A 15,479-nucleotide genomic window follows, 5' to 3' on the forward strand; every position below is an offset into this window, starting at 1 on the left:
CAAATATGCATCAAGTATAGAAATGCTACTATTTCCTAATAATCCACAATATTTTCAATCACCAATGCTATTTGCTAAATCTTATTTTTAGATTTTCATCCAGCTCAAAAAAGTTAATCTGCTAGGTAAAAGAAGAGCAACTCTGAAAAGCTCACCTGTTAATTAAAAGATGACCTTTTTTAGGAGAAATATGTAAATTAGGGTGTATAAAAAGAGAACAAGGGGAAGGAAAGACTAAAAGCTCCTTCCTGGCCTTATGACTAAGGCCAGGAATATCATGAATACTTTTGATTTTAAAATGCATATAAACTATTACTAAACTGAATTAAAATGTTTATTAAAATATTCACTAAAAAGGAATAAACATATATAAGTATTGTAAGTTTTCTGATTTGGTGTATTTTTCTGTTAACATTTTGGCAATTATACACACAGGTATATATAAACACACTTGGATAAGAACTGCTTTCCAGCTTCTGTACGTGCAGACTGATTTGTTATAAAATAGTTTTGAAAGAGATGGCTATGGAAGCAGCTGGTGTTGCTGGCTCTTGAAATTATTAACAAAATATCTGAATCCTAGGACACAATCCATGACAGGACCAGCAATGGAGCAAGGAGTAAAACCAAAGTTTCAATCAGTTTTATGAGTTGGAAGTCTAGGGGCAGAAACCAGCCCCAAAGTTGTCTGTTCACCTGTTTGAGAGAAAAGAAACCAGGCTTTTAAAATCTTCCCCACCTTAATTGGAAACCCTAGGAAGAAATGAAGCACAGCAAGATGTGTGGAGGCTGTTAGCGTGAAGTTGCTTCTTCTAAATGAGTGCTACTAAATTATCCTCCAATCGATGTGCTAATTATTTTCAGGGGATATCACTGAAGTTTTTATCAAACTAGTTCAGAGTACTAATTTACCCAGCTCATATGGGTAAATATTAAGAGGGCAGTGTATTTTAAGCATGTATTATTAAGTGAAATATTAGATTGTGCTCAACTGACAATTATTTCAGTGGTATGACCAGTAAAACTATATTCTGGCATGTAACAAGTACCAGAGTCTAAAAAGCTGGATGTGGCTTCAGAGGAAAAGCAAGGCAATCTGTAGAATGTGGCTACAGGAGGAAAAGGGGAAAACTAATCCAATCCCTTCCCATCACCTGGGGCTGATTCATACCTGAAAGGTTAAGGAAGGTGACAAAATAAAATTCAGATTATAGAAAAAGATTTGAACCTGGGTTTCTGTAGCCAACGCTCTCTGCAATGTATTGCAATTCACTGGCAGTGCACTGTGAATACCTCTCTGTCATGAAAGTTACAGCTCAATCACACACAGAGAGAGATATGGCACTCATCTACCGTTTTAACTTGACTTGACTTGACTAATAAAATTGCATGCCTGGGAACACTGCAAAAATAAATTGCAAGATAAACTTCAGAAACATGTGTTTTAAGATCCCGGAGGTTATATGTTTTGTGACTCACTTTTTTATTCGTTAATTAGGATTTTTACATGACTCTCAACATGAGCCAGGAGTACAGTCATCATCGCTACTCTCTCATCCATGTCCATCAGGAGCATGTGGTTCAACTTCGCACAGCTTGTCAGCATGCCTAATGCACAAAATGTAATTCTCCTGCACAGTATCGTGTACTGTGCTGCATTAAGTAGGCCTGATGACATTTGGAAGCAGTCAGAGGTTAAATTACGAAAGCAGTCACTCAGCTGAGATAGGACTGAACTGAACATTGTTTACATAATGAGTGAGCACAATTTGTAGACTGGCACCTTAATCCTATATGGATTTTTTAAAAATAAGCAATCCCTGATTATTTCCAACCTGTAGGTAGAATGGGGACACAGGAGCTTATGCAATGAAATGTCTTGGGCTGCTGACAGGGAAGTTTTTGATTCCTCAAATCTTGCTTCAGTAATTCTGGTGTAGTGGTTAGAGTGTTGGACTAGGGCCATGGCCAGGGCAACCTGGGTTCAAATACCCACTCAGCCATGAAGCTTGGGAGGCGAAATTGAGCCTCTCAGATGAGCTTCCATTATGTAGTTGTTTTGAGGATAAAATGGAGGGTGAGGAATCATGCTGCCTAAATGTAGTAAATAAATAATTTGGTAGCCATAGCCAAGCTGCTTCTAGCCTCAGTTCCTGATCTGCAGTGTGGGTACAATAATACTGACCTACGCGCTGTGGGTTGAACCACAGAGCCTAGGACTTGCTGATCAGAAGGTCGGCGGTTTGAATCCCCGCGATGGGGTGAGCTCCCGTTGCTCGGTCCCAGCTCCTGCCAACCTAGCAGTTCAAAAGCACGTCAAAGTGCAAGTAGATCAATAGGTATCGCTCCAGCGGGAAGGTAAACGGTGTTTCCGTGCGCCACCCGCGTCCCTTCTAGGTTCAGTACCCTACCTTAAAAGGACAGGCCTAGCCCAAGACAAAATGCACGTATTTTGGCAAAACAAAGCAAAATAACAGGCTAGTGTCTCAAAACTGTGCATGCCCACCTATCTTTCAACAGGAGCAAGCAACTCCACGACGAATATGTGGACGTTCCCAGATAAAAACAATGAGTAACAAAGAGGAGAGATTTGGAGAGATTTGGGGTAGGGCACATAAATTGCACCAACAAAGACCGAAGAAAGGACAAGTTATGAGATGAGATTGCCATACCGCTGAAGTCTAGAGGACTGGGCATATGCCACAGAGGAAGGCCAGCATTTTAAAGGGCCATGCCCTTTCATGTGATCACTCCTGGGGAGGGGATGTGCAGCTAAGAACTTTTTCATCCAATCTGAAAGAATGATTAAAAAGGCTTTCTCGATAAAGGAGGTTGGAGTCCAGTTTGCAAGTAGGGATGACACTTCATTTACTTTCCTGATTACTTAATTTAACAGGTGCAATCCAGGAAATTCCCACTCTGCCTTGTAAAGGTTTGAATTACGTAACACCTTCTCAACCAGGAAATATTCCTTTCCTTCTCCAGGTAACATTTTAAGGACTTCTGCCTTAGCAAATATATATGTAAATCATTTCCTTTACTAGACAGTCCTGAACTTTTTGAATCGTGTCAGAACCACCAGCAAAACAATGTGTGGGGCACAATGGCTTGAAAACAGTTTTCTAACATGGGACAAAAATAGAAGAAAATCCTACTATGCTGGCTGCAGCTGTTGTCCAAACCTCTAGCGGGTAAAAGATTTGTGATGGGTGATCTAAAGAGATGCCTGACAGACCAATGGATCTGTTAGAACCACTACTGCCTATGCTGCCTATGCTGCCTATGCTCTCCCAGAGACCTCTTTTTTTACATAGAGAAAACCAGTGACTTAGACATGCAACACATTTTTAATTACAATTTAAAATATTTTTAAGCTGCTTTTCTGGGCAAATGTCCATCCAAAGTAACTTAAACTAAAAATAAATAAATCATAAGAAAAGAAGAATACATTTTTTAAAAAAAACCTTATAACTAGTACTCTGCAACTCTCCCATTAAAAAAAAAAATTACAAAAGAACATCTGACCATCACCCACCTAAGAAATATCAGTCCTGGAAGGTCAGTTGAGGGGAAAAAGTTATCTAAAAAGCTTTTGTAAAAAAGCTTTCTAAGAAAACTACAGTTGTTTGCACCATTCCATGTTTCGGCAAATCAGTTAAGATCAATTCAGATAACACGTTTTTTCTGCAGGGAAGGTACTTCCTTGTAAGAAGCAACACGAAGCCTACATATAGATAGCCACAGCTGACTACCAGGCATATGGATTTTATACAGTTAGCTATGCAGAAACATTTTCTGGGCAAGTAACAGAACATGTGTGAAGCTGTTCTTAGTCTCTAAGTTTTCTTTAATGAAATGTACAGCGGTTCCTCGGGTCACAAACATCTTGGGTTACAGACTCCGCTAACCCAGAAGTAGTACCTCAGGTTAAGAACTTTACCTCAGGATGAGAACAGAAATCATGCAGCGGCGGCACAACAGCAGCAGGAGGCCCCATTAGCTAAAGTGGTACCTCAGGTTAAGAACGGTTTCAGGTTAAGAACGGACCTGTGGAACGAATTAAGTTCGGAACCAGAGGTACCACTGTATATGTAAAAACAATACTGCAGTACTTATTTTTAAAGTCTAGAGGGCACTCACAATTTAGTCAGGAAAGCACTTTACCTAAACAACCAAACTATTATTTAAATACATTCTAAGGTGAATTCAAAAACAAAAGTATTTGCCTCTCAATTGCTGTGAGCAGATTTCTGCTTCATTATGTTTGTGACTAGATAACCAAAGTCTATATTCATCAAAAAATTCAAAGATGGTTTCTGTCTGGGGATATGAGAACATATTCTTTTCTAAAGGCAGGGGCCCGACTTTCAGTGCAATTGAAAATATTTCTTAAAAGCCTTTGGACAATTGTGCAGTATTTGAGTTGCAACTTTTTTCTAGCTGGGCTCCTCTGCTTGTAACAGCTGCATGACTAGTCAAAATTTTATAGGTGAAGCTTCTCTCAAATGCAGTTATTACAGTAAGCTTCACCTCTTACTTTGTGCTTGTTATGCAACCGTTAGTTTCAAACACTGGAATTACAAGGGTGGGTGGAACAAAACTACATAGCATTTTCTATTTTGGAAAAATCAGCCATGAAAGAGAGGAACTTTGGAAGTGATTGTCACCCCAAAAACAAACAAGGTTTTTTCCCCCTAACATCCCAATCTTATGCATGCTTCTCTGCATGTTCATATGTTTCCAAATGGGATCAGTAGTCCTCATGCATACAGGTTTTTGGAAAATCCATATAGCACCACTGACATCAGAATACCAGCCTGCATTTTTCACTCATTTAATCTGAATTTTTAAATTCAATCTCCACCTTCCCCGGGCAGGTCTGGGACATACTCCCTGCCTGAAACCCTGAAGAATCATAGAATTGAGGAGTTGGAAGGTAACCTGAGGATCATGTAGTTCAACCCCCTGCAATGTAGGAGCCACTGCCAATCAATGTAGACAGTCAATGCTGGTGCCAGACTATTCTGTGCCCCGGGCAAGACTAACTACTTACACTACTTACACACACACACACACACACATCCCTCAAAAAATTCTAATGTATGAATTACTTCCCAAAAAAATGAAACAACTTTTTCAAAATATACAATAAAAGTAAAATATTATCAGAAATTTACGATATAACAAAAAACTAATATGTATAAAAATGGGCTCCTCAGAGGTCAGTACTGCACTCCTCTGAGGTCTGCATCACAGGTGGTTGCCTTAAATGGCCTAATCGTAGCACCAGCCCTGTAATTATTATTATTATTATTATTATTATTATTATTATTATTATTATTATTATTTGTACCCCACCCATCTGGCTGTGTTTCCCCAGCCACTCTGGGTGTATTCCAACAAAGATTAAAAATAAATTAAAATGTTACACATTAAAAACTTTCCTGAACAGGGCTGCCTTCAGATGCCTTCTAAATGTCAGGTAGTTGTTTATCTCTTTGAAGTCTGGTGGGAGGGCATTCCACAGGGTGGGTGCCACTACCGAGAAGGCCCTCTCCCTGGTTCCCTGGTTCTGGCACAGTGAGGGAACCGCCAGAAGGCCCTCAGCACTGGACCTCAGTGTCCGGGTTGAACGATGGGGGTGGAGACACTCCTTTAGGTATACTGGGCCAAGGCCATTTAGGGCTTTAAAGGTCAACACCAACACTTTGAATTGTGCTCAGAAACGTACTGGGAGCCAATGTAGGTCTTTCTTTTTTTAAAAAATCAATTTTTATTAAAAAATTTAAACATAAATGCAAATATAATAAACAGTGTAACATATATCATGACATAATTTCTTAGCTTCTTTGGACTCCCTCACGTCTTCCACTCCCACTTGCATCTTTGTCAATTCTTCCCCGCAATTTATCATCCTGTTTACATTCTTATGTCCCATTCATTTAGAATATAATCTAATGGTTCTCCCAAAGGTTTAAAGTTTTCCCTCAATCTCACTTATCATCCTAATTGCATCTAATTTAGTGGTGGTCAATTATTTATGATCTAGCCTCCATCTTAACATTCAACCAAATTACAATGCTTTTTTAAATAAGTCTTGAATTTCTTCCAATCTTCTTCAACCTTCTCTTCTCCCAGGTCTCGGATTCTGCCAGTCATTTCGGCTAATTCCATATAGTCTATCAGTTGCATCTGCCACTCTTCCAGTGTGGGTAGATCTTGAGTTTTCCAGTGCTTAGCGATGAGTATCCTTGCTGCCGTTGTTGCATACATAAAAAATGTTCGGTCCTTCTTTAACACCTTCTGGTCGACAATACCCAAAAGGAAGGCCCTCTGGTTTCTTAGTGAAGGTATACTTAAATACCTTTTTCAACTCATTATATATCATTTCCCAAAAGGCCTTCACTCTCGGGCAAGTCCACCAGAGGTGAAAGAATGTTCCATCATTTTCTTTACATTTCCAACATTTGTTATCAGACAAATGGTATATTTTGGCAAGTTTAACTGGGGTCATGTACCATCTATATATCATTTTCATTACATTTTCCTTCAAAGCATTACATGCAGTGAAGTTCAGCCCGTTGGTCCACAACCTTTCCCAGTCCTCAAACATGATATTATGCCCTATATCCTGTGCCCACTTTATCATAGCCGATTTAACCATTTCATCTTGTGTGTTCCATTTTAACAGCAAGTTGTACATTCTTGAAAGTATCTTAGTCTTAGGTTCTAACAGTTGCCAATGTAGGTCTTTCAAGACTGGTGTTATGTAGTCTCAGTGGCCGCCCCCAGTCACCAGCCTAGCTGCCGCATTCTGGATTAGTTGTAGTTTCTGGGTCACCTTCAAAAGTAGCCCCACGGAGAGCACATTGCAGTAGTCTAAGTGGGAGATAACTAGAGCATGCACCACTCTGGCGAGACAGTCCACAGGCAGGTAGGGTCTCACCCTGCATACCAGATGGAGCTGGTAGACAGCTGGCCTGGATATAGACAATACAGAGCTAGATGGACCAACAGACTACTTGGAATAACACAGCTTCCTACATTGCTGTGTGCCCTTGTCTGAGAGAAATGTGAAAAGTTAAGGAAAAATTAAAATATTGCAACTGACCCATTTGCAAGGTCTCAACATTTACAGTACTAAGTGGACATCTTGGAGCACTCTAAGTCCCTGTGTCTGTGTCACAAGTGCAGGGGAAAGCCCGTCTGCCTGCCACATGGTACTTTTTGGCAGATGCAGAGGAAAAGCCATGGCAGCCTGTGCAGGTCAGAGCTAGTAAAGGTGCAATCCAGTGCAAACGTATAAAGATGAATGTCCCACTGAGATCAATGGGCTTACTTGGACATGTATTTGCAAATATATTAGAAATCTCTTCATTGACTCATCTGCAAGTAAATTTGAGGTTGTTCTGGCAATGGCACAGAAGACAAGTGACCAGTTTCTTACATCTGGGAGGTCATGAGTCTTAGCTCTCAGCTGCTTAGAAAGGCCAGCACAACAAGCAATAAAACAACGCAGGCCACTGTTACTGCTGCCAGGTGCATACATTGGCTGTCTTTATCAACAAGAAAGGTAACAGGAAATGTTATTGCCAGGAGTGATACAGATTTTTATTCGCTGAAAATATTATAAATCTGAATTAAGGAGTTTGTCCCTTTTATAAAACATGCATGTCACAGTGTGTACACAGTTCCACTCTAGGAAGGTGATTTCCCACAGTGGCTGCTTATTAAAGTTGCAACCTCCATCTGAGTAATACTGTTACAACCTGACATTATCACTTCAGGCAAAGGCAGGCATCTGGGTACAGCCCTACCTCCACCTGAGTGTGTGCTTGCCTGCACGGAGAAACGTGTGAACTGGAATCTAAACCTCAGATCTGCACTGAGATAAGAAGAGTTGACAGCAACATTGCAAGAGAAGTGGCAAGAATATCCAGGGGTGTATAACTGAAGTTACATTTCAAACTGCTACACCACAAAGGTGCAGCTGTATGACTGAACCAAAGAAACAATGACATTTTCCTGCAGATTAATGGCAAAATAGAATTTTTATCTTTAGCTATCCAAACAACCTAAATTCATCTGTTAAGACTGCTGAGTGCAGAAAATCTTGCAAGTGCTCTGGTTAAAGCCAATAGACTTCCACCCACCTTTAGTCCCAAATTGAAAAAATGGACAGTTTTATTTTTGTTTTACAATATGAGTCATTTCTCTCTCTCTCTCTCTCTCTCTCTCTCTCTCTCTCTCGTTCTCTCTCTCGTCCCCCACCCTTGTTTTCTCTCTGGCTTTCTCCTCCTCCCAAAAACAAATAGGAATAAGCTGAGTACAGTGGTACCTCGGGTTAAGTACTTATTTCGTTCCGGAGGACCGTACTTAACCTGAAACTGTTCTTAACCTGAAGCACCACTTTAGCTAATGGGGCCTCCTCCTGCTGCCATTCCGCTGGAGCACAATTTCTGTTCTCATCCTGAAGCAAAGTTCTTAACCTGAAGCATTATTTCTGGGTTAACGAAGTCTGTAACCTGAAGCGTATGTAACCTGAGGTACCACTGTATAGTGCTGCTGCTACTAACATAGCCCACCTTAATTTGGAGAACACAACCTAATTGTAATTGTAATCATAACCATAACCTACCCATGATTTGAAGTGCAATGGACTAAGTTATCTTTATAGATTTCTCCCCGCTACTTAATTTTGATAACATCCTTAAGGCAGAGAACGATTGCTCACTGTATTTGGACTGTGCCCCCTGCCAGGACTTAACTGGTGACATGACTCATCTGGGGTTAGCTTCAATATCAATTTTCAAAGCAAGGTTTTAATTCTGGAACATATTAAGTAAGAATATAGGGAGGGGTGTAATATAAGAATAAGAAGAAGAAGAAGAAGAAGAAGAAGAAGAAGAAGAAGAAGAAGAAGAAGAAGCAGCAGCAGCAGCAGCACTGGGCAGCTTCCAACAAATTATAAAACCACAGTAACCATTGAGTTACTTTACCACTGGGTAAATATGCAGAGGTCCTACATGCCTAGGATAAGGGTAAAGGGTTTCCACATGAGAGAATGAGCCCTAGCCTTCTAGAATCTGACCACTGCTCACAATACCCACTTTTCTGCCCTGGTTCCTGGGAAGACAAAATGGAGGTAGACTGTATATGCCATCTTACACACTCTGGAGAAAAGGTGGGATATAAATGGAGCTTGGTTGCATAGAGACAGCTCTGTTCAAATAGGAAATGGGAAAAACTTGTTCTGTGCCACCCTTGTGATCAGCTCACTCATGAAGTACCACAAGGTTTAATGATGAACAAGGGCTTCTAAAGAGGGCATACAGCCTTACCCACCCTAACTGTGTCTCATCTTGAGAGGAAATGAATTCCAGAGACAAGGGGCCTGACACATGCTTTTGTCACTGTGGGTGGGTATTTCAGGCAAAGGATTCTTGAAGCTGTTATTACAGTGGTGGTGGTGGGACATAGAACAAAACAGATTTGTGGTTGCCTGCCTTGAAGAATTGTAAGCCATTCTAGTCCAACCCCTTGTTTGAGACAGGAAATCCAGAACTAGAGCTTCCTCAACAGATGGCTATTCAGCCTGCTTGAAGCCATCCAGTAGCAGATAGCTCACCCGCCATCTCCCTAGGTGATTGCTTCCAATGTTGGACTGCACTTCCCATCAAAAAGTTGCTCCTAGTGTTCAACCAACATCAACCCTCCTGTAATGTAAGCCCTTTAGGGCTACTTCCTACTATGCCTTTAAAGCGCATTCTAAGCACATTCTCTCCCTCTAAGAATTCTGGACACGGTAGCTTGTTAAGGGTTTCTAGGAATTGTAACGCTGTGAAACATAAACTACAGTGCCAATAATTATTGCAGAGAAGGAATGTGCTTTAAATGTGTACACAGCCTAGGCCTACTCCTGTCTACTAGAGCAGCAGAGAACAGTTGTGTCTGTGTTGCTGATTTTCTTAGAACTGACCAAATATTGTTGATAGTGCTGTGATGTGTCCCCATGGAAGCTAAAATAACCCAAGAAGCTAGGTGATGGTCAGAAAAGATGGCTGATCCAGATCTCCTGCTTCAAATCCAGCCAGGGAGAGGGGACAAGGTGCTTCTATGGCTGTGAACACTCCATACATTTAAAACCCACCTCTCCACACACACACAAAGAATCCTGGGAACTGTAGTTTATTAAGGGTGCTGTGAATTGTAGCTCTGTGAGGGGTGAAGTACAGTTACCACAATTCTTAAACACGGGATGTGCTTTAAATTATTGTGTGTACTCAGCCTGTCTGGAAGGAAACAGACTGAAGTTTGAGAGAGGCGGATAAAGGCAGAGAGCTATATTTTGGAATCTGTAAGCTAACAGCATTTTTGGGTGCTAGCTGTTTTAGTAGCCTTTGGCTGGATGTCAAAGCTTCTAGGCTGTGTTCCTCCACCTAGACTCAACCTGTATATCTGTAAACAAGTGCAAATACTGCAAATGTCCATAAGCTTCCAGTGGCCTCCTTGGAAAGGAAACCAAATGCTGTACCCCTAGAACGTCTCACTGCTTGGAGAAGTAGGGTGACAATTAAGAATATGATCTGCACAACAAAAAGAAAATAAGTGCAGGTTTCATTCAACCCTGTTTCAACCCTATAAACGCCTCCATGCTTCTGTTCCCCTTATGAAAAAAGGAATGATGCTTTTAAAGAACAGTTAATCGTCAGCAGCTGTTTAGCTGTGAAATGACACATTTGGAATAGAACAGTGCTGTTAATATGGACTGAACCAGTTGTTTCCTAATAGCTTCGGCTAAATTTTCAAGAGCCATATGACTAACAACAAAAGAAAACATGCTTTTCATGGAAATATATGGTTTCCATAGCCTAAATTCTGTTTATGCCTTGGTAACCTCTATGTTAGATTACTGCAATGTGTTATACGTGGGGCTGCTGATGGTTCAGAAAATTCAGCTGGTGCAGAATTCAGTGGCCTATTTCCTTGCCAGTTTGAGCATATAGCACCAATCCTGGCCCAGCTGTACTAGTTGCCAGTTAGTTTCCAGGCCCAATTCAAAGTTCTGGTTTTGCCCTATAAAGCTTTAAACAGCTCAGGACTGCAATACCTCAAGGACCGCCTCTCTCCATATGAACCCACCTGGACCCTGCAATCATCATTCGAAGCTTTTCTTTGTGTGCCTTCATCACAAAAGGTCTGGAGGGTGGCAACACAAGACCAAGCGTTTTCTGTGGTTGCTCCCTGCTTGTGGAATGCTCTCCCCAGGGAAGCTTTCTTGGTGCCTTCATTACATATCTTTAGGCACCGGGCAAAAACATGCCTCCTCTCCCAGGCCTTTAGCTAATTAAACAACCTATGGCCTTTTTAACTGTGGGGAAGGGGCTATTGTTTTTGTTTGTTACTATGTTGTTTTTTGTGGTTTTTATAATCTAAACTGCCCTGTGATCCTCAGATGAAAGGTGGTATAGAAAATAATAATAATAATAATAATAATAATAATAATAATAATAGATAATAGTAGGAGCCAACAAGCTTTTCCCCCTGCTGTGGCCTGGGGACAGTGGCAAATAACCAAGGTGTATTGAATTCTGAGACACTGAGAGCTGCATTTTTCCAGCCAAAAGGAATAGCCTTCATTTGTGCACATTTATTAGTACATGCCGACTGTTGCTATAGCTGCTGTGGCTCCTGCCATCTAAAGGAACTATGCACAGAAGAGCAAGAAAAGGACTACATTGGACTACTTTGAGGCTGGGAGATCATAAGAGATGACAGGCTAGAATACATAGGATTAATATAGATGATGGCTAGTGTCCTGTGTGCACTGCTTTCCCAAAACAGCAGTGAAGTGCAATGAATGCAGAGTTAATGGGAATCTCTATGCAGTCTAAGCCTTGGCCTTTATCTGAAGTTTCTACAGGAGTGGTGATAGACAGTTCATACCACAGTAGGGAGATTCCTGCATTGTGGTCTGCAAGGACTCTTCCTTCTTGATCTCTCTTGTTTTTATCAGTTTTAGAAGCTATTTTTAATCTTCTCTGGCTGACCTTTGCCGGAATATGTTGAGTTTATTCTGAAATACCTTTTTTAACATTTTTCTAGATTTTTAAAAAATAAATAAATGGGTATTAATACATGTTCTTGGAGTGAGTTTATATCTCCATCACAACTTAAGGCAATGCAACGTAGAACAGTTTTCTTCTCCCTCATGATACTTTAGAGGCAGGGCACATGTTCACAATACCACCTGACATTTGTTATTTCCAGCAGGGATGATAATTTCACAATAACATGAATGTTGCCTCTCTTATTTATTTTTTATTGTTTTTAAAATTAATAATGTGGTGGTTGGTGCCTTGACTGCTGTATTAGCAGAAAGGTATGGTAAATGATTCTAATAAAATAATAAACATAAATAAACATAATTTTTTGCCTTGTTTATGATCTGTTTTACAGAATTATGACTATTATGACTAAAATAGTCATAATTCACAGTGAATAAGCCAGTCAGAAACAACTATGCCCAACCAAAATAATTACCTCCTGCTCTCATCTTAAGCTACAAAACGAATTATGAATGTTTCCTGAAAGTCTTCTTGAGAGGTGCTAACTGATGGGGGCTGAATTTTGCCAGGCCAATGAGGTGTTAAGTATTCAGGAGTGTGGAAAAATCAAATCACTAATGCAGATATCTAAACAAGCAAATTAGAGCTGCTTCAGATCTCTATATATGATGAAAGCAGTCAGGGAAGAGAATCTGTTCACAGATAATGGAAAACTAAGATGGAGGGGAAACCCAAAAAGTGATCTGCTTCTGTGCTGTGATTTGAAGCTCCTCATCCAATGAGGAGCCCCCTGCTATGAAGTCACCTTGACAATTGGTTCAAATCTCACATGCCCATGTATCTCAAATATATAATCTGATGAACATCACTTAGGCTGTAATCTTGCACAAAGCTATTTTGGAATAAAATCCCACTGAGTTCAGTGGAGGCTAACACCAAGAAAACTTGCCCGGGATCAGGCTACATGTCACTTCAAATGTGAATAGACAGGATTAAGCACACTGGCACACGTGCTTTGTGCACTGCAGTCTCGGAAGCTGATAAATCAGGAACTGGTGTCTTTCAATCACACCCTTACATTTGTTTTGTTTTTCTTTTATTTCACTGATAGATTGTGCAGAATCCACCCATTTCTTGGCACCTGTTGCAGTTAATCTAGTTTCACTAACATCTGATAGTTCAGGCTTTAGAATATTTGCCAGCTTGAGCCATAATAGAATGATTACTATTTAAAAAAAAAGAAAAGATAGAGCAGTTTCAGTTTATTTGAGGTATCACAAGTCTTCACCGAAAAGCAAAGTAAAATGTATAGAACTGTTAATACCTTTCTGAATCCAATGGATGACCGGTATGCATATCAAGAAACTTCCAAGAGCCTTCCTGGTCACTCTAATAATTAAAAAAGAGGGGAGAGGATTTACTTACTTACTTACTTACTTACTTACTTACTTACTTACTTTCTATACTGCCATTCATCTGAGAATCGCATGGTGGTTTACAATATAACAACACAAAAAGTATCTAACATAGTAATAAACAAAAACACTACCCCCCCAAACACAGTTTAAAAGTTCATATATTGTTTAATTAGCCCAAGGCCTGGTGCCTAACGATATATAATGCTGGCACCAAGCCAGCCTCTCCAGGGAGTGCATTCCACAAATGGGGAGCCACCACAGAAAAGGCCCATTCTTGTGTTGCCACCTTTCGGACTTCTCATGGGGGGGGGGGAGACAAATGAAGAAGGGCCCCCAACGATGATTGCAGGATCTGTTTTGGTTCACATAGGGAGAGGCAGTCCTTGAATTATTGAAGTCCTGAGCCATTTAAGCCTTTATAGGTCAAAACCAACACTTTGAATTGGGTCCAGAAACTAATCTGCAGCCAGTGCAGCCAGGCCATGATTGGTGTTATATGCTCAAACTGCCTTGCCCTGGTAAGAAACCTGAGATTAGTGCTAACGTTAGATAGACATAGGTACAGGTAGGTAGACATGTTGGTCTGCCATAGTCGAAACAAAATAAAAAAATTCCTCCCAGTAGCACCTTAGAGACCAACTAAGTTTGTTATTGGTATTTGAAGAAGTGTGCGTGCACATGAAAGTTCATACCAATAACATACTTAGTTGGTCTCTAAAGTGCTACTGGAAGGATTTTTTAAATTTTGTTTGAAAGACATGGGTTTTTTTTCAAGGTTTTTTTCAGGACTTTAAAAGTCAAAGAAGAAGACAAAAAGGCAATCCTGCTACTGCCACAATAACAAGAGAATGATAAACAACTAGATCACAAGATTGTTAGTAAGATGTACATATACTTTTCAAGCCAGAATAACTCTTCTATACAGGGTTCTGCTTTTAAAGTCTTCCTGTGCATGTCTAAAGTACATCTCGTCTGGTCTTGTTATCCTACTGGCGCATTTGATGTGAACACCGTCTCATCCCCAGTGAGGAATATTGCCTTGAAAGCTTAGTGCAAAATCACATTAAATTGCACCACTTCTCAATCAAAACAGTGATGAAAGGAACTGGGATTAAAAATGTGTGATGAGGGGATAATACAGTTGTAATCTTTTTCTACCTTCTTGCGACATAATTTTGTACTGCACTGAGGGAGAGAACCTTCTGCTCTACCATCCCCATCCATTCCTGGGGAAGCAAATAGGGGCAGCCACCTTGGGATCTGTGCCATGCTGCCTGGCCAGCCCGGCTGCCTCCCACCCACATGATGAGACCCTCCACTGCCTTTCTTCCTAGATCAAGCCATGGAGAGGTGAAGCAGAAGGCCTTGGTAGAACTGCCTCAGCTAAAGCAGTGCACAAAATGTAAATAGGGAGAACAGAGGCCAGAATTACTAAAGTTGTGTGTGTTCCCCAAAATAACACAACAGAAAGTAAGTTGCATCACCACCATTGCCATGAAAAGGATGAGGGATAGTAGAGGTGGCGGTGGGGGGTGGAGATGAATGCATGGGGAGGTACACAGTGTGATTTGCCTTGGACCCCACTCTGGAATGGCCCTGGTATCAGTGTATATTTGCACACCTTGCTATTTTTATGATTTGAAAACCACTTTGTTTTGTTTTTATTTTGCAACATTTACATGAAGTACTGCTTGATTGAAAGTGTATAATAATAATAATAATAATAATAATAATATGATTGATAAAAGACAGTTAAAAATGAGATATTGAAAAAGCATTCAAAAGACAGTGAAAATAAACAGTACGCAAAAATAGAGATTATAATACACGTCAGCATTCTACATGTCTGGATAGTGTTGTCTACACACACAAAATGTTTTATGCAGACATGAAAAGAATACGGTGAAGGAACGTGGTTGATGCCAATAGGCAGGGAGTTCCGGAGTTTGGTGCTGCAACACTAAATGTGGCATTTTATTACAAATGCAGAAGA

The 15,479-nt window shown here is 40.4% G+C and overlaps 1 protein-coding gene across 1 annotated transcript in view; it reads right to left on the reverse strand.

Annotated features, from left to right (window-relative positions):
• TNIP3 (TNFAIP3 interacting protein 3) overlaps positions 1–13,452 on the reverse strand; it is a 65,315-nt gene extending 51,863 nt beyond the window's left edge. Inside the window, exon 1 of the mRNA XM_079990569.1 lies at positions 13,393–13,452. Within this exon, the coding sequence (XP_079846695.1) occupies positions 13,393–13,424 (32 nt within the window). The 5' untranslated portion in view covers positions 13,425–13,452. The remainder of the gene's footprint in view (positions 1–13,392) is intronic.
• Between the last annotated feature and the right edge of the window lie 2,027 nt (positions 13,453–15,479).

The sequence above is a fragment of the Podarcis cretensis genome (genome assembly GCF_951804945.1).
Source record: "Podarcis cretensis genome assembly, chromosome: 9".
NCBI lineage: Eukaryota > Metazoa > Chordata > Lepidosauria > Squamata > Lacertidae > Podarcis > Podarcis cretensis.